Consider the following 16233-nt stretch of genomic DNA (forward strand, 5'->3'; position numbering starts at 1 on the left):
AAACAGTGTATCGGTACATTTTAGACATAGTTTTTGCTATCATTCTCTTTCCCCCGAGGTGCTCTAATGCTCGTCAATATGCACAACAATTCCGTTGCCGCCCGATCGGTGCCAGGTGGTGGGCTCTTTCACTGGTTCACACATTTCTGCCACATTCCTGCCGCTTGCGTAGCAATCGCGGGCATTTTTCCGATACCCATCCATCGGAAGGCCGTCCCGCCCGGGGGTGTCAGCCGTCGTCAGTGTGCCCAACGGACCATGGCTCCGGTTTTATTTGCGTACGCCGGTGCATATCTGCGAGTCCCCGTAGCCCCGTTTTGCATCGCATCAGTGGTAATTTTTAATGCTTCATTCAAAGCCCCACGGTGCGGATTGGGTGGGATTTCACTAGGGACAGATTTTCCTCAGATAGCCGGTGCGCTGCGATGATGTGGTCACCCTTGCACTTGTGAAATTCAGTTGTTGCGAACGTGTTAGGGTTATGCTTGCTGACCACAAGTGGATCCGCAGAATTGCCGTGTTGGATTGGTGGTGTATTTTTTATGCCTTCTAATCGCGCTCGATGTGAGAAAAAAAGCGTGACTCCCTCATGTTCGACCATTTGATGAGGGTAGAGATTTTTTTCGCCCATCCAATTTGAGGATCACAAAAAGTTTCTACCATTCATCATAGACGCATAAAAACTAGACAATTGCGAACATGCTAAACCATTTGTTGATTTTGTTAACCATTTAGATAGAAAAAATAACATGTGGTTAGCAACGGTTCAGCAAAGCAGTAGCCTGCAACTGCAAGGACGGTCATTACCCCAAAGGCTTTTAGCACCAGCGTGCATCCATTTGGACATTCATTTTAACTGAGGATGCAAATCACGACCAAATGCGCAACAGGCAAGGTTCTTTGAATAGAACAAGAACGAAAATAATAGCGAAAGACAACAAAACACAAGTAAGAGTAGCGCAAATTTTCTTCACAGTGGTTGTTCAAATATATAGATGCATGGTTCTTTTTCGGTTCGATGTATTTTCGAGCAATTAAAATTTCCAAGCTTGCTTAGATTGATTTCATATCAGACAGTAACGGTCAGTGCTAATGAGAAACAGATGTGAAGTGAAATGGTTTAGAAACAGACCAGAATTAACATAAATCGCATTCGATTTTATTCGCGACTAGGTGCCCTGTCCTCATTTCGCCGTACTATTTACACGCCTCTAGTTGGCCGCACGTGCGGTTTCCTCCTCCGATTTGTTTTTTTCACCACACTCGAACCGTTGGAAGTCAACAATCTGTAATCGGTTCGCTTCCAACACTTCCCCGACGGTAAAGCTCGGATCCACCAGATACTCCTGGTGAATCAGACACGTTTCGTCGTCCTTATCGGCGGTCGGTTCATCTTTACCTGCCACCCCAATGCGCTCCGGTTTCATGCCAACGATATGCTGGCACACTTTTCGGGCGACCTGTGCAATACTCTCCCCGCCTTCCTCCTCGCGTGCTGTGGAATGATCTGCCTTAAATGCCACCAAGCTACCGTACTTTCCAATCATCGGAACGTCCAGTGAGACTTCTTCGCTCGGCGCTGGGTGAACGTACCCTGGAATAATGTAAGAAAACAGTGTTGATTTGAAGGAAGTCGTATCGGGAAGCTTATATAAATCAACTCACCTGTAAGCTGAATGCTGTCCGGTACTTTGTAGCAGATTGCCCGATTGAGCGACGCATTTTCGCCCACCGTTCCGATCATCAGCGCCAAATGATCGCCCAACGATTTTCCATCCTCCAGCACAATCTGCTTCAGGGCTTCACTGTTCAGTCCCACCTTGGTCAGGTTTGCGTCCGCTTCCACCTTCTCCAGGTGCCGCACGCAGGCCGCCGATGCGACCTGTACGAACCGCTGAAAGCTGGCATTCCGCGCGACAAAATCTGTCTCGCAGTTAACCTCCACCATAGCGCCCGCATTCCGCTGAACCAACACCCCGATCAGACCCTGTGTAGTGTTGCGACCCTCGAGCTTCGTTGCCTTCGACCAGCCCAACGTTTGAGCCTGTTCGCGCAGCCACTGTTCGGCCTTCGGGAGATCATTGTTGTGCAATTCGAGTGCTTTCTTGCAGTTGGCAAAGGTGTAGCCGGTCTTTTTGCGTAGTGTCGCGAGGGCACTCTTTTCGGCGGCTGCGTAAAACCCGATTCCGGTGGTGTGGAAGAGGCGTGTAAAGTTTCTCAACAACATCTTCGCTGCGGCACAGGGAGGGGCTGAAAGAAGAGAAACGATATCGTGCACATCGGGATAGGGTTTAGTGAAAGGCGAAGACCAACGGTTTCTTCGGGAATAAGTATCAATCAATACTAATATGTTGGTTACATCTCTTTATAAATTATTCTGTTTCGTTTCATTTCGTTACAGATTCAGTTCGTAAATATATCTTCTCAACAGTAACACAGACGTTAGGGAGTACCAACTTGGAAAGCGCTTAGAAACCAAGAAACGGAAGATTCCAAAACAATTTGAAACTGAATTGAAGAAAAGTTAAGATGCATTTTTTCCTCTTTCTTTTAATGTCCTAGGATCTAACCTTCGCGGAATGAGAGCTTCAAGAAAGCATTAAAATAACCGAAAGAAATTTGTCCGATTCAATCGTCCTCTTCGACCATGTCATCGAACATTTCCGCAAGCTCCTGCGCGTACATGAGCCGCTCGTTCCTGCTCCACGAGCTGGTGTTGGGTTGAAAATCCATCACTTCCGTCAGCAGTCGCTCGAACCCGTTCAGTTCGGCTTCAATCATTTTTTCTTCTTCCTCCGTGACCGGACCATCGTCATCATTGGTTGCATTCACGGCAATGGGTGGTGGTGGTGCCGTTGACGCGGAAGGCTCTTTACTCGGTCCAACCTGCGTGGTTCCCCGATGCATAATTGGATTGGACCAGACGTGCGCGTGAATTTCCTGTATCAATTCTTCCACGCCAATTGCTTCTCCCGCCGTGGCGGCATTAGCAACATCCTCTGCGCTTGGTTCAAGCTCGATCACATCCAAGACGGGGCAAATTTTTTTCACTTCGCCATAGGTAACACCGTCCGCACTGGATTCTGCCAGGGTGTTGCAAAGTAGGACACCAAATTCGATGTCTTCTTTATTCACAAATCGCCGATAATCGGGTAGCACTTCGAGAAATGAGCGATCTTTTGCGTTGAAATAGATAAGAATTCCTTCTATCCGCTTTAGTAACGCGTTGGGAATCGAGCCCAGCGCAGATGACCCGTGTGCGACCAGGACCACATCGGCGGTGTAGTATTTCGTGTGAATGTGATATGGATAGCCAACCGTTTCGCTTAACTTGACTAGTCTGACCTGATTCTGATCGTTCGGTTGTTTGCGAATCTTTTCCACGATCGATTCCGGCTTGATGGTGTCATCTAGCGAGATGATCAACACTACTGGTTCACTAATGCTTTTGTCGTCAGAATATCCTGGCGACGCGTGTTCCGGCATCATTAGCTTGGTTTCCATCATTCGTATATCTTCCTCCGCGAACTGACCATTGTCATCGTTGGTTGGATTCGCGGCAATTCGTGGTGGTGGTGGTTGTGTTGTTGATGTTGGTGATTTATCACCGGGCTTAGACTGGTTTACGGTTGGCTTGGTCCAGACGTGATTTTGCATCGCCTGTATAAGTTCCTGCATTTCTTCTTTCTCGATAGGCGTCCGCCATGATTTTGATGCATTGTAAGCATCGTCTGGTTCGAGCTCGATCACGTTGAATGTGGGACAGAGCTTTTTCACTTCGTCAAAGGTTACACCATCTTCGCTGGATTTCATCAGAGTGTTACAAAGTAGGATATTAAAAGTGGATTTCTGGTCAATTTCAACAAACTGCCGATAGTTTGGAAGCACCTCTAGAATCGAACGATTTTTAGCGTCGAAATAAATCACTATTCCATCTGGCCATCCCAGAATTCTATCGCGAATCGAGTCCAGCTCAGCGGAATCGTGTGGGACCAGGTTGATCACATCGCAGCATTTCGCTTGAATCTGATACGGGTAATCGATCGATATCGGTACGCTGTCTCGTTTAACTTGATTCTGATCGTTCGGCTGCTTACGAATCTTTTCCACGATCGTTCCCGGCTTGACGGTCTCGTCTAGCGATAGTATCAACACCACTGGTTCGTACATGCTTTTGACGCCAGAATATCCTTGTGGCGCCTGTTTACATTCAGTTCCGTGCTCAATCAATCAAGCACATCTGTCCAGGCAATCTGAAACAGACCGGACCGGGGATTAGTGATTTCGCACGTATGCTTATTTACGCTGCTGCGTTTCTTGCACCACATCGCGCAAACCGACAACTGCCACGGGTATTGTACGAAAATCTGCCTTTTCTGCTATCGTTTGCCGGAAGGTTGGTGTGTATACGCATGTTACATCATGCAAAACATTCGTTCGTTCGGCGCTTCACTAGATGTTTCTTGTGAGTTGATAGTTTTGCACTTCAAGGTCAATCAGCTGCTTTAACTTAACTATAGCTCGTGATTTTGCTTACCTTTCTGTAAATTTGTTGAACGATTTGAAGTGCAACTTTTAGCGTGTTTAGAATCTCGAAGTTCTATCGCAGCAGCTAACTTATGCAGAAGCAAGGACTAGTCAATTTTAACGCCATACTTGACAAACACGTTTGACAGCTTGTTGTCACAACTGATTGTCAAACATGATTTTGTTTCTGACTTTGATTTTTTTCGAATCATCTACATTAGAACGATTGATGGTAGTAGAAAAATGAAATTTAAACCGTGATTGCTGCCAAACTCTTTCCCAAAATAGTATAGCGACTCGATTGAAACGCTAAAAATTTTCACACTGAATATAAATGTACCTCATCTTCTGCACGGACGTTGATTTGCATGAAGCACATCTATGTTGAAACAACCTTGTTGAACGCAATATCAAACAAAAAATTAACTTAATTCGTTAACTAACGAATTGGAAACGTGAAAAAGTTAAAAAAAGAAAAAATATAGCAGAGAAAAGTGTGGGCCAATTATCACCAATATTTCAAATGTAAGTTTGAAAATGTTTGGTAAGAAGAGTGTAGAAATAAAATAAAGTTTAATATCTGCCTTTATTTAAGAATAATTTTTCAGGATGGTTTTGATTAAACAACCTTTATTTCATTGTTTGCTTCGTTTTATGTTCCACCAATCGCATCAGACACATTAATATTGGTTAGCAGACCAATAACACCACCGGAAGAAGCTACTATAGCATTGGGAGGTTGTTCCGCAACAACCAGCGATGCTACAAGGATATTGATCATCGTTATGATAGCTACACCGATCGATGTAACGATCTTAACTTTATGCCTCTTTGGATCGTCTCGTTGTGGCTTTGTGAGCTAAATTGAAGGAATGAGCATACATTAAAGTCGGGTTAGCAAATATAAGTTAACTTTGCTACTCACCGAAACGATGATCATCGTGATCGCGACCATCATCTGCAGCACCAGTGACATGATAACGAACGTAATACAGGCGACGTACGTTTTCGAGCCCTGGTTGTAGGTAATGAGTAGTCTCAGTTGGTTTGCGTTGGCCGTTAGCAGTGAAATGTCCATTGCACTTTCGGCGATACTCTTCGAAATGTCGTACGAGGGCGTTATGGTGGAAACCCGGCGCCCACTGCCGGTCTGATAGATCCCTGTAACGGCTATGGGTGGTTTTGGTGGCAAAGGGGGAGGGGTTGGTGGGACTACAGTCGAGGAGCTTCGCTCCGGACGGGTGGCCAAAGTGGACGACATGGTCGTGTAGGTCTCGGGGTCTCCGGATGGGTTGTATTCGAACTTGCTGCTAGTCAGGTCGAGGTCGCTCTTGCTTTTCCCCAACGACGGATTAGTGCGCGACAGGTTGTTCCGATAGTTTCCATCGCTCGTTCCAGAGGATGATGTGGCATTGTGACGATACACAACCGGAAGATCGACGGGTTGCTCTATTTCACGATAGCTCATTGCACCGATCAGAAATGGGATCGTACCGAGACTGTACCCTGCGGATGAAAATTTGACCGGTACATTTGGGGGACAGATTTAAACGACATACTCTTTTCAATGCTGGTCACTTGTGTTGGCCAAGTTTGAGGTACCGTTGGTTAACCAAAAGAAGGAGCTGAGTTTAACTTCCATATATGCTAGATAACGTACACTGTAATCCGCAAATCAAAGTACAATTGGTCCGTTCTGCGTGCTGCTTCAGTTTGTACTGTTTTGTGCAAGTTCCCAGCACCTTAACATCACCTTCTGACCGATCTTATAGATGGTGTATCGACGTTACATTTATGGTAGGGATATGCTAGAATGCGGAAGATGCTCATTCAGGTGTAGCGAAGGTTAAATGGTCTAGTGATAAGCAACGAGTTGGATGTTTCTTTAAGATTTATGAATCGTTTTATTGATTTGTGTAACATTGAGCCTCAATTGTGATGTGTATAATTAAATCAATCGCCGAAATTATTGTATACAAAATTTGCAAGTGTGGAAAAATACTCGCTGTGAATTTCCTTTTGAAGAATTTGTGATATCGATCTTCCATTGCTTCTAAAGCATGGATACACATTTTCGCAACTTTTATACTTGAAAATTTTAAAATTCAACAGCCTGAATGTGCCGAAACTTATTGTACTAGGTATTTTTACGAAAATTAAACACACAACCTTTAAAGTTTCAAATTATAGATTTTATTTTCAGTATGGGAATTATCATTAAATGTGAAGTTATAAACATATTTTGTGCCACGTTACAAACAGCAAACCAAAGACAAGGCAGGGCATTGACAATTATCAAGTGAACGTGTTGACAAGGGGAAACTAGTTGATTTTCTTTTAAATTTCGTAAGAATTTCAGTGCCCTCAGGATGACTCGAGAAGTACATTCAGCATGGTCACCACGCCAAGATTAAGCAGGGCGATCGTGGTGGCAGCGATGCAGGCCAAGGTCCGTAGCAGGGGCCAACGCTGGCTGGTGTGCGTCTGCAAAGGAAAATACAAACGGAGGGAGGTGAGGCGTCGTCGCAACATGGATCTAAAATTGCAATCGTTCATTGAATGCGATCCACATACTAACCGACATTAGCAGCATGGCGACACCGTTTAGAATTTGCAGTATCAGTGACAGTATGATCAGGGCCAGACAGGCGCGATAGGTGATCGTATCCTGGCGATCGCTGTTACTGCTCGTCAGCATCCGCAGCTGGTTCGAGTTGGCCGCCAGGAACGCGATCGTAAGTGCGTTCTCCAGCAGGGACCGGCGCACATCGTAGCCACCATTTCCGGTGCGATATTCGTCCGGATTGGCGACACGATCCGCCGCACGGTTTGGCGTACGCTCGTTGTTATCCCAATCGTTCTCCTGGTACGGTTGATTGCGCGTGGCGTCCTGGTTGAAGATAACCGGATTGCAGAACACCTTCGGTTGCTTCTCGTTGCCGGTGAATATGCGCACCCCACGGGTTCCCAAGTGCTCGACGTGATGATGCGGTTGGTCGAATCGAGATACCCGTTCCCGGGAGGCACTTCGACTTGATCGCTCCGGACGAGTCATTCCGAATGGTGGTTATTATCGCACTGGATTGAATTGGTGCGCCGAACGCGTGTTACTGATACGATGGTTGCGGAATGTCTGAAAATTATTCCATTCGAGCAAAGGGCTATTATAGTGTGCAAGTCAAGGGCATGGACGCCTGGCTAGACCCGTTGGCTAGCGCTACATTGAACCGATGTGAAGGTTGGATGCTTCAAGCAGCGAGATGTTCCGAGCCTCGGTCACCCATGCGTGCGAAAGCAAACACTAATTCCGCGAGGTAGTTTATGCCTTGCAATATCAGAAATAAATTGGAGCAAACGTACACGAAAGAACACATCATTTGGCGTAAGTAATTGTGCGAAATCACAATAAAGCTTTAATTTATTGAGAGACATCGTTTTTAAAACCTATCATTCTAGATTCTCTTTAATTGTCCTGTTCCCCGTAGGTACGATATAATTCCCGAAAATCGATTCTAGAGTGCTCCACATTGATGATGAACGGGATCAGCAAGTTTACCAGGGAGATGAGAATCGCTCCGGTCACTGCGCATGCCTTCATCTTCACGTACCGGCTAGGATCGTTCACCTGCTGAACGAGGGAAGAAAAGAAGTTTTGTTTTAATCAATTTCCGTCCCATTTTGCTCTCTAGCTAACGTCATCCAACGCCATTACCGTTATTGTGATGATACAGATGGCTACCAGGATCTGCAGAACGATGGACACCGTCACCAGTGCCTCGCTGGCGATAAATGTTTCCGTCTCCTTGAAGCTTACCAGCAGCCGCAAGAGGTTGCTGTTGGCGGCCAGAAAGGACACACTGAGCGCTATCTCCACTATGCTGCGGAAGCAATCGAACCCATTGCTGCTCAGTGCCAGATAGTACTCTGATTCGGCACTATCGTAGGTGGTAGAGTCTTCCAAGCCACTTGGTGGTATTTCATTGCCAGTCGGAACGATGCCACCGAGATGACTTACGGGAACTGCACTATCGCTCTGCTTTACCCTGTACACTGTGGGACTCGTCATTGTGGGAATTGTCGTTGTTGTCGTATGTTGCGGTGACCGCAAGTTTTGCTGCCTAGCGGATGGGAACCTATCAGTGGAATGAACCAACCGCAGCTACAACCATCCGCAAGCCGTCGTGGTACAACTGGTTCGAGGATAAGGTAGGGGTGTTGTTGCTGTTTTTTAACTTCTGTTCCGTATCCCATTCGTGAGCGGTTGCAATTATCGATCGGAAGTGACCTTAAGACTAATGTTTTACCACGTTAAGTAACTGGTAGTGGTGTTGCTTCTTCTTACAATGGTTAGAGCTACTTGGTGTTTATGGATAAAATCCATCAATATGTTAGCCTAAGCGTGGCTTAGACTACTATCAACTACTTATTCGTTATGACGAGCGATGCCACTAATATGTTGATCACCGTGATGATGGAGACCAGTATAGATGACGCAACTTTTAACTGATGTATGCGCTGACTTGGCTTTGACCTGGGATGACTCTAAAAAACACAAATTAAGCTTTTGTTAATTATATTTGCGTTAGATTCATGAATGCAACATATTCTCTAGGTGCATTTGCAAAATAAAACTAATCAGCGAGCTGTAGATCTATTGTCAATATTTCTTCAATGTTTAAAGTACATCACAAAAAATTTAAACTCTAGTGTGATGTATATTTAATTAACTAAAATGTTTATTGCCGTTGGTAAGCTATAAAACGTGTAACTCAGTGAGCAATCATGGTTTGCCGACTATTCGTTTGAAATCAATCACATTCACACTTCAATTGGGGCTTTTAAGTTTTAGGCTTTGCTGACGAATTGATTCTTGCCTCTTTTGTTCCACTTTTAGATTGATAATTAAAAAAAATACATATTAAAGCTTTGGTTCAGTCAAACGATCAGCTTGTACCAACTCTACTTTTCAGAGGATTCAAGTGTGATAGACTTTCAGTTTAGTCCGCGGGGTTCTGCGACAGTCGAGCGGTAGCGCCGGTTAGAAAATCGGCCCATGAGCGGGGTTCGAATCCCAACCGAAACCGGAGGGGAGGCCCTGTACGAGAGGACTGACTATCCACGTACAACAGGGAAACAAGTCTTGTAAGCCCTTAACGGCCAGGCATGACCAAGAGGTCGTTACGCCAAGAAGAAGAAGACTTTCAATATGTTAGGAAACAAATTTGTTAATTTCATAATTAATTTCGGTAAGTTACCTTTACTATAATAACGGCGCTAGCTACCAACACTTGGAGTATGAGCGAGCTTATGACCAGCGCTATGCACGCCACGTACGTGCTGGAGCTCTCGTTGTACGTCACAAGCAGCCGGAGTTGGTTTGCGTTGGCCGTTAGGAGCGATATATCCATTGCACTTTCTGCGATGCCCTTGTGAATGTCGTAGGTGTGCGTCTGGTTCGATCGCGACCGTTTTTTCCCATCCACCTCCGACATGCTGCTCGACAGATCCTCTACGTTGCTCATCTTGAGCGGTTCTTCCTCTATGCGCTCCAGGAAGTCAGACCCCGGCGCTCCGTCGAGCGCAGCCTCGATCGGTTGCATCTCGATGAACGTGTCGTCCACGTTGTTGCCCGTCGGAGGCTGTTCCGTTGTCGGTGACGAAGAGTTTGGGCGATTGTTTTGTGTCATTTTTAAGCCTTAAGTTACTTAAAATCGGTCTGTAATAGTAACGGTTGTGGTTGTAGTGACTACTCAAAGCGATGATTCACCGGTTCGGTCACTTCCACGGTCGTGGTAATTACATTAAAACATTCTACGCACTTCTCACTCCCTGTCGTGTTCCAAGAGATCGTGCTTGGGTTGGCCGACCTTTAAATAGCACAGTGAATTTTTTGCTCCGATTATCAATGTCTCAATGCACTTTTCACTTTTCAGCACACACTACTTGCACATGCGACTCGGAAGCACTCGACTCTGCGACTGATCGAAAGTAAAACTGTCCACCGACTGTTCCAACTAGCGTGGAATTTACAACTGGAGCGATCGTACGACCGGATCGTGTAGTGACGAAGTTACATGTTTTCTGTCTGCTTCTAGCAAACGGTTTTCTTGCCCATTCGTCGATTCTATTATCAGCACTATCGCTATCAGCAACGCAGTGATGCATTGTGTTTACGGTGGAGTAGCATATTTTTTAATCGCATACTCTCGATCGTAGAACATTGCTTTCTTCTAATGAAAAATAAAAATAGTACTGCTCCTCAGCGGTTGCTGCAGTGTGTAGATGAAGTGTAGATGGTATCAGTTTGCGGTCCCGATGATGACGATGATGATGATGATGATGATGATGATGGTGATGATGATGATGATGATGATGAGATGATGCTTGTTCGTCCAAGCAAATGATCTCTTCTAACATATAAGACTATATACTCCTAACGCGCACAGTATCAAGCAACGACTGATCGTCATCGGGAGAATAATTCCTATTCCACCGGCTTGCAGGAACGTGGAAAGATGAACAACCGGCAAGTGATGAACATGCGAAGAAAACATTCACACACGCGAACTGGTTCAGTTAAGACGTGGAGAAACCGTATTGCATGGTATGATTCAAACTCGTAACGCATCGTACAGAACTTCGGCGTGCAGTAAGACGCGGGAAACTCTTCTCGCCAGACGATCACAACAATGTGGCTGAGGGTGGGGTATTTTTCGGTCGTCTGGGATGAATGATTGCGCGGAGTTTTTATCGTAGCCGGAATAGAAGCGTTATGCTAAAGGGCCCCCACATCTGACGTCACTGTTGCACGATACAATGACGTGATGTAAATGTTGATGTTAATGAACTAAGTTGAAAGTGAATGGAGGAGATGCAGGGGATTTTTTGACCCGCATATTTTATGTTATGTTTTGATTTATGATGCTTTGAAAAATAAATGTTCGAGCAGTGGGGTTTTTGGGGGGATGTCCAAATGCTATTTTTTACTCTTAAAACATTCAGGAAATTAATAAGCTAAATTACATGAGGTAAAATAAATTCAATCGATGTTACTCATTACTTACCGATTCTGAAGAAGGAAAATGTCTTCGTCTAGTATATGACTCATAGCTAGAAAAAAGTGTTCAATTGACTAGTTGAGACAGGAAGGAATTCCCCTCGTTCAGCATGTCGTTGAGACAACCTTGCTGCGTGTTTTCTACGATCCTGTGATCCTGTATCCTGTTGAAGTATTTTTGCTTTGGCAAAATACACCGTGTAACTGGGTCCAACACCTGTTGCATCGAAGCAACGTGTTGCTGAGCACGCCTCCATCTAGCAATTTGTTCCATGAAGTCTTCGTTACCTTGGCAACGCATCATGTTACGCGTTTGTTTATTTATCGATCAAATCGCGCCGGGGAGTGAACGCGTCGCGACCGGAAAAATTAGAACAACACCAGTCGTCGTCACCGTGCGCCCGGGTCGGTCACCTGTGTCTATCGGAATTTCTCGCCGAAGGAAAACCTCACTGGAAGCTATCAGTGGTGCGTAGTGAAGGAATTTTTAATTAAACTTGCTCCAGGAAGTGGTGAAAAATGACGTACCGAAGCCATAATGTGGGACCGTCGCGGGCCTTTGACCATATCTACGATCCGCTGTACGTGGCCTCGGACCAGAAGGACGTGTGTCGGGCGAATCACGCGGCGTTGGCGAAATCGGCCCCGATCGGCATATTTCCCGTGTACCAGTCGATGTTTAGTGAACTGCCCCGACTGACACGGAATCACTACGTGATGCACCGGAATCCGCTGCCGTACCATCCGGAGGTGCAGGTGACTTCGCTGAGGACGTACGGTACCGGTTACCCGGCGCAAACGCCAGACTCTTCCCGGGTACTCGGTTCCGAGCGGGCCAAGTTTTTCTGCCACCCAAACGCCGGCGAAACGGGATGTAACGTGCGGTACGCTCCGGAACACCACGGAGGGGATGAACGGGAGACGGAGTACTGCGGATGTGACTACGATGAGTCGACCGGCGACACCGGACAGCCACGGTTCCGTGAGGTTGCTTCGCAAACCGTCTTTCGGGAGTCGTCCGCTCAGACGCAACCATGGATGCCGACGGCCGTGTTGAAGGAGAACGTAATGCCGGCGGCCGAGATCGTGTACGTGGCGGAGATGCTGCAGCATACGCGCTTTCCCGGCGTGAACGAGGTGGAGATTGTGGAGCGAGCGCGCCGCAAACGCACCTGGGAGTACGCGCTAGGGGCTTGCGATTCGGTGGACGAGTGGCGCCAGCAGAAACTCGTGCTGCAGATCTTCGAGTGGGAGGAATGGGTCGCCCGGGAGCGCCAGATCGATCGGTATCAGATGCTGCGGCTGCAGCTGGTGGCCAAGATAATGGAGAAACGCGAACGGGACACTCACCAGGCGACCGAGGGTAAGATGGAGAATACAAAGCGACGCATCAACGAGGCCCGGAACCAGGCCATGCAGAAGCTGGAGGCAACGTTCGAGCGAAATTTGCGCAAACTCGAACGGAAGCGTCACGAGCAGAGTGTACGCCATGGTGCAAAGGAATGGCGGGGAATGGGTGGCACCGGTAGCTCGTTGGCGTTGGAGGCATTCTCCGGAGGAAGAAAGAAGTACACCAAGCAGTCATATGACTACGATCCCAATCTCATCGAAGTGGGGTAAGTTTGTGATTCATCGTTAACTTAATTTTTCCAAATAATCAAAATTATCCACATTACATACATTCAGACTGGCGAAATTGGAGAAAAAAACGGCCGTCGCACACAAGTTTGTAAACCCCCGAGATCAGCGTCCAGAGCTATGGAAGCCAAAGGAAGTTTGTCGTGAGTTCCAGAAGGGTTTCTGGTCCGATAATTTCTTGCGCAAGCTGTATGAATCACTGAAGGTAATAGTTTGGTAAACAGTTTTTAAATTTACGTAAAAAAATTTAAAAATTTAAAAAGTATTTAGTAAAAGTAGCACTTGATCTAAGGTCTAATTTTAGCTTTGCGATGGTCAAATTCAATGCATGCATCAGTTTTACTGGGAAATTTAAAAAATGTCAGCGTTGTTTCTTTTTTTTCTGTATGTTTTTTCATTTGTAAAATGCGTTTTTTTATGGTATTGGTCATTTAATCTTACGATTGGGGATTTTGTGCAATTTGCACAAGCATTAAATCAAACAAGTTTTTTATTTATATATTTTTTAAACCTATCACTCAATTTCTTGAACAAACTTCCACTTTTACTTTTAGCAATTCCGCAATCGAAAAGACAGCGAACGTGCAGCCCCCCAATGTTTGATAGTGGTGTCTTCGCCGACGGAAAGTCTCGTCGTGTCGCCCGTCGCAATGTCACCGGAAAGGGAAAACGATTCCCTCTATCAGCAGGCAGTTCTGCTGCAAAAGTTAATCCGGGGTCGCGCCACCCAGCTGATGATCCATCGCGACTACGCCAGCGAGCATGATCTGATGGAGGATCTTATCGCTTCCCATCGGCTTCCGGTGGTGGAAGAGTTCTTCCCGGCCGAAGGGTTGTCCACGGTGGCCGGCGGAAGTGTGCGCGAACGTTATCTGCACATCCTCAAGAACGAGCAGCTGTTGGACGCGTTCATCGAGGGTAGCTCGCACGCGCAGATGAGTTCGCTGATGAATACGCTCGAGCGGGAACTGACGCGGCTGCAACATGAGCGGAACACCCAGGCGTTCTATCTGCTTGCCGAACAGGAACGCTATTGCCGGGAATCGTCGTCCATGTTCGAGAGCTCTTCCGCCTTTGCACCGCCGGTTGACCGGAAATCGCAAGTAATGCAGGATGAGATGGCGATCTATCTGGAAAATGCGCTGCTCGAGCAGGCGGAAAATGTGGATGAGATGCGTGAAAAGATACATCAGTTGGTGCGCAAGTTTGACGAGGAAGCGGACCGACGCAGTGATGGGACGTCGCTGCTGAGCGCATGTGGACCGGGTCTCGGCACGGTTGGTGGGCGAGAGGAGCTCGTCTCGATTGCTGGTTCGTTGGCGGATGAAATGATTTTGCCGGATCTATTCCGTCGGACCGTTCGGGAAAGAATCAAATTCAAACAACAGCCGCACCTGGCGAACGTTCACGAGATACTCTACAATCGGCAAGAAGACGAAGAAACACGAGTGTCTACCGATGGCTCAAATGTGCAAAAAGCGGCCACGACCGATCAAAAGCAACCGGAAGACAGGCGAGTTGTGGACGGATTGCTCGATGGTATCATCGACCGAGCGGTGCAGCTTCCACCGGCTGCGACGGCAGAGTCGGCCTACTCGGAGAATGAAGTGGAAGAGCTTCCCGAAGACGAAGAAGAAATGGGCGGTAGTGACTTCTACGGGTTACACTTTGAAGGTGCGGAGGTGGAAGCTGATGAACAGGAAGAGGAAGAGGAAATCGGTCGTATGGCGAACGATCTGATCGAGGACATTCTAAGTCAGGTGCTGGATGTCTCCGAAGAGGACAATGCTGCTGTGCAATGAGAAAAATCAGCAAAAATGCGATTTTCATGTCATGTAGGTAATTCAGAACTATTTTAAAAAAATCAAAACTATGACACATAAATCTCACTAACATTTCCATCGTATCGAATCCATGTTTTTAACAATAAAGCTACTAAAAAATGACTCTCTGTATGCTTTAATTAAATTTCATAAGCAACCGTCAATTTAAACGTACGTACATGCTGTCAGTTGAGCTTCGATTGTGCCACGGCTATTTTACAGTGTTTCACAGGTCGATTTCATAATGGCAGCAGCAATTTTGAATTAAAGTTGTTGTGGCGAAGAGTATTCACAAAGGTTTGAGAAATAACGTAAATAAAAAGAATTAAGTTGTAAAGGGGTAATTTATGTTGAAATTGGAATCATGTTTGTTAAATTTTTTACCTTTATCTGTAAACTCTGTAAAGTAGCATAGACGCGTAGAACGCTAAACTGACAGCATTTTCAATTCATACTGCATAGAAAGCTCATTTTCATTTTTTTTGCCTGGAAAAGATGTTTCTTTTTGCGAAAAGCATAATTAACGAGCTATTTTCAAACAATTGAGGGTATTATGATTGGGAGCGCGGAAACGATAAACTTCTCGACGCTGGCCCATACAAAAGGTAAACAACACTTTGAAAAAAGCGAAAAAATGGCTGGGCGTCTCGACGATCCAAAACGACGCCACCTGCGTGTCGAGACGATGCGCGGATACGAAACGACGCGCGTCGTTATCGTCGAGCAGTTTCAAGCACCTCCTGGTCGATGGATCTCTATAGACCGTATGTGTCCGAAGCATATGTGGGTTCTATGGATCTTGGTATTTACCAAGAACATGATAATTCAGGATGCACTTTTCATATCAACGTTGTGTTTAGACAAGTCACTTTGATTTATTTAGCCATTTAGCCATAGTATAAAACACACCAATAACTCGATCGTTTTGAAAATTGATTAAAAATCAAAGTGCTCGAAACTTGTTAAAAAACTATATATTTATATACCTTGAAATACTTGTATAAATACCCAGGTTGCTATTCGAGCAAATATGCGGAAACTTTCGAGCAATAACGCGGAACTGGATCATAATACCCTCAAATGTCGATTTGATTTGTTTAAAACATAAATGATTCTTGCATCCCATCATTGAAAATGAAAAAAGCTGAGCAGAGAATGAGTTTGGGGTACGCTCATCGGTTTCGATAA

At 45.8% G+C, this 16233-nt stretch overlaps 6 protein-coding genes across 9 annotated transcripts; 1 reads left to right on the plus strand and 5 right to left on the minus strand.

Annotated features, from left to right (window-relative positions):
• Positions 1–1155: 1155 nt before the first annotated feature.
• On the minus strand, positions 1156–4632 carry LOC131267581 (elongation factor Ts, mitochondrial). Of its 2 annotated transcripts, XM_058270489.1 has the most exons (3): positions 4538–4632; positions 1666–2250; positions 1156–1594 (listed from the first exon to the last, which is right to left on the minus strand). In XM_058270489.1, exons 2-3 carry the CDS (start codon positions 2225–2227, stop codon positions 1212–1214), a joined length of 945 nt encoding a protein of 314 aa, XP_058126472.1. In that variant the 5' UTR covers positions 2228–2250; positions 4538–4632; the 3' UTR covers positions 1156–1211. The 2 variants fall into 2 exon arrangements, with proteins under 2 accessions (XP_058126472.1, XP_058126473.1); XM_058270490.1 differs by lacking the exons at positions 1156–1594; positions 1666–2250 and adding an exon at positions 2352–4253 and having other exon boundaries at positions 4538–4614.
• A 547-nt stretch (positions 4633–5179) lies between these two features.
• Positions 5180–6169, minus strand: LOC131262906 (uncharacterized). The gene is made up of 3 exons (XM_058264999.1): positions 6130–6169; positions 5453–6033; positions 5180–5386 (listed from the first exon to the last, which is right to left on the minus strand). The coding sequence occupies exons 1-3, from the start codon at positions 6167–6169 to the stop codon at positions 5180–5182; spliced, it is 828 nt and encodes a 275-aa protein (XP_058120982.1).
• A 722-nt stretch (positions 6170–6891) lies between these two features.
• On the minus strand, positions 6892–10792 carry LOC131264183 (uncharacterized). Its single transcript, XM_058266470.1, has 3 exons — positions 10732–10792; positions 7106–7605; positions 6892–7011 (listed from the first exon to the last, which is right to left on the minus strand). Exons 2-3 carry the CDS (start codon positions 7580–7582, stop codon positions 6892–6894), a joined length of 597 nt encoding a protein of 198 aa, XP_058122453.1. The 5' UTR covers positions 7583–7605; positions 10732–10792.
• On the minus strand, positions 7926–8939 carry LOC131262908 (uncharacterized). 2 transcript variants are annotated; one of them, XM_058265003.1, is made up of 2 exons: positions 8240–8939; positions 7926–8155 (listed from the first exon to the last, which is right to left on the minus strand). In XM_058265003.1, exons 1-2 carry the CDS (start codon positions 8591–8593, stop codon positions 7991–7993), a joined length of 519 nt encoding a protein of 172 aa, XP_058120986.1. In that variant the 5' UTR covers positions 8594–8939; the 3' UTR covers positions 7926–7990. The 2 variants fall into 2 exon arrangements, with proteins under 2 accessions (XP_058120986.1, XP_058120987.1); XM_058265004.1 differs by having other exon boundaries at positions 7926–8152; positions 8240–8938.
• Positions 8931–10696, minus strand: LOC131262907 (ninjurin-B-like). 2 transcript variants are annotated; one of them, XM_058265000.1, is made up of 3 exons: positions 10347–10696; positions 9783–10243; positions 8931–9069 (listed from the first exon to the last, which is right to left on the minus strand). In XM_058265000.1, the coding sequence occupies exons 2-3, from the start codon at positions 10212–10214 to the stop codon at positions 8947–8949; spliced, it is 555 nt and encodes a 184-aa protein (XP_058120983.1). In that variant the 5' UTR covers positions 10215–10243; positions 10347–10696; the 3' UTR covers positions 8931–8946. The 2 variants fall into 2 exon arrangements, with proteins under 2 accessions (XP_058120983.1, XP_058120984.1); XM_058265001.1 differs by having other exon boundaries at positions 10328–10696.
• Positions 10793–12103: 1311 nt separating the features above from the next.
• Positions 12104–15024, plus strand: LOC131264184 (cilia- and flagella-associated protein 91-like). The gene is made up of 3 exons (XM_058266471.1): positions 12104–13200; positions 13271–13427; positions 13777–15024. The coding sequence occupies exons 1-3, from the start codon at positions 12104–12106 to the stop codon at positions 15022–15024; spliced, it is 2502 nt and encodes an 833-aa protein (XP_058122454.1).
• Positions 15025–16233: the final 1209 nt, after the last annotated feature.

The sequence above is a fragment of the Anopheles coustani genome, chromosome 2 (genome assembly GCF_943734705.1).
Source record: "Anopheles coustani chromosome 2, idAnoCousDA_361_x.2, whole genome shotgun sequence".
NCBI classification, from domain to species: Eukaryota; Metazoa; Arthropoda; class Insecta; order Diptera; family Culicidae; genus Anopheles; species Anopheles coustani.

Excerpts from the sequence above, each read along its gene's own strand:
- LOC131267581 (XM_058270490.1), bottom strand. The coding sequence starts at position 4,170 with ATGTACGAACCAGTGGTGTTGATACTATCGCTAGACGAGACCGTCAAG.
- LOC131262906 (XM_058264999.1), bottom strand. The coding sequence starts at position 6,169 with ATGGAAGTTAAACTCAGCTCCTTCTTTTGGTTAACCAACG. Across the intron at positions 6,034-6,129 it reads CTTCTTTTGGTTAACCAACG|GGTACAGTCTCGGTACGATC; the intron begins GTACCTCAAACT and ends TTTCATCCGCAG. Across the intron at positions 5,387-5,452 it reads TCACGATGATCATCGTTTCG|CTCACAAAGCCACAACGAGA; the intron begins GTGAGTAGCAAA and ends CCTTCAATTTAG.
- LOC131264183 (XM_058266470.1), bottom strand. The coding sequence starts at position 7,582 with ATGACTCGTCCGGAGCGATCAAGTCGAAGTGCCTCCCGGGAACGGGTA. Across the intron at positions 7,012-7,105 it reads TCGCCATGCTGCTAATGTCG|ACGCACACCAGCCAGCGTTG; the intron begins GTTAGTATGTGG and ends TTTCCTTTGCAG.
- LOC131262908 (XM_058265003.1), bottom strand. The coding sequence starts at position 8,593 with ATGACGAGTCCCACAGTGTACAGGGTAAAGCAGAGCGATAGTGCAGTT. Across the intron at positions 8,156-8,239 it reads TCTGTATCATCACAATAACG|CAGGTGAACGATCCTAGCCG; the intron begins GTAATGGCGTTG and ends TCCCTCGTTCAG.
- LOC131262907 (XM_058265000.1), bottom strand. The coding sequence starts at position 10,214 with ATGACACAAAACAATCGCCCAAACTCTTCGTCACCGACAACGGAACAG. Across the intron at positions 9,070-9,782 it reads GCGCCGTTATTATAGTAAAG|AGTCATCCCAGGTCAAAGCC; the intron begins GTAACTTACCGA and ends TGTGTTTTTTAG.
- LOC131264184 (XM_058266471.1), top strand. The coding sequence starts at position 12,104 with ATGACGTACCGAAGCCATAATGTGGGACCGTCGCGGGCCTTTGACCAT. Across the intron at positions 13,201-13,270 it reads CCCAATCTCATCGAAGTGGG|ACTGGCGAAATTGGAGAAAA; the intron begins GTAAGTTTGTGA and ends ACATACATTCAG. Across the intron at positions 13,428-13,776 it reads AGCTGTATGAATCACTGAAG|CAATTCCGCAATCGAAAAGA; the intron begins GTAATAGTTTGG and ends TTTTACTTTTAG.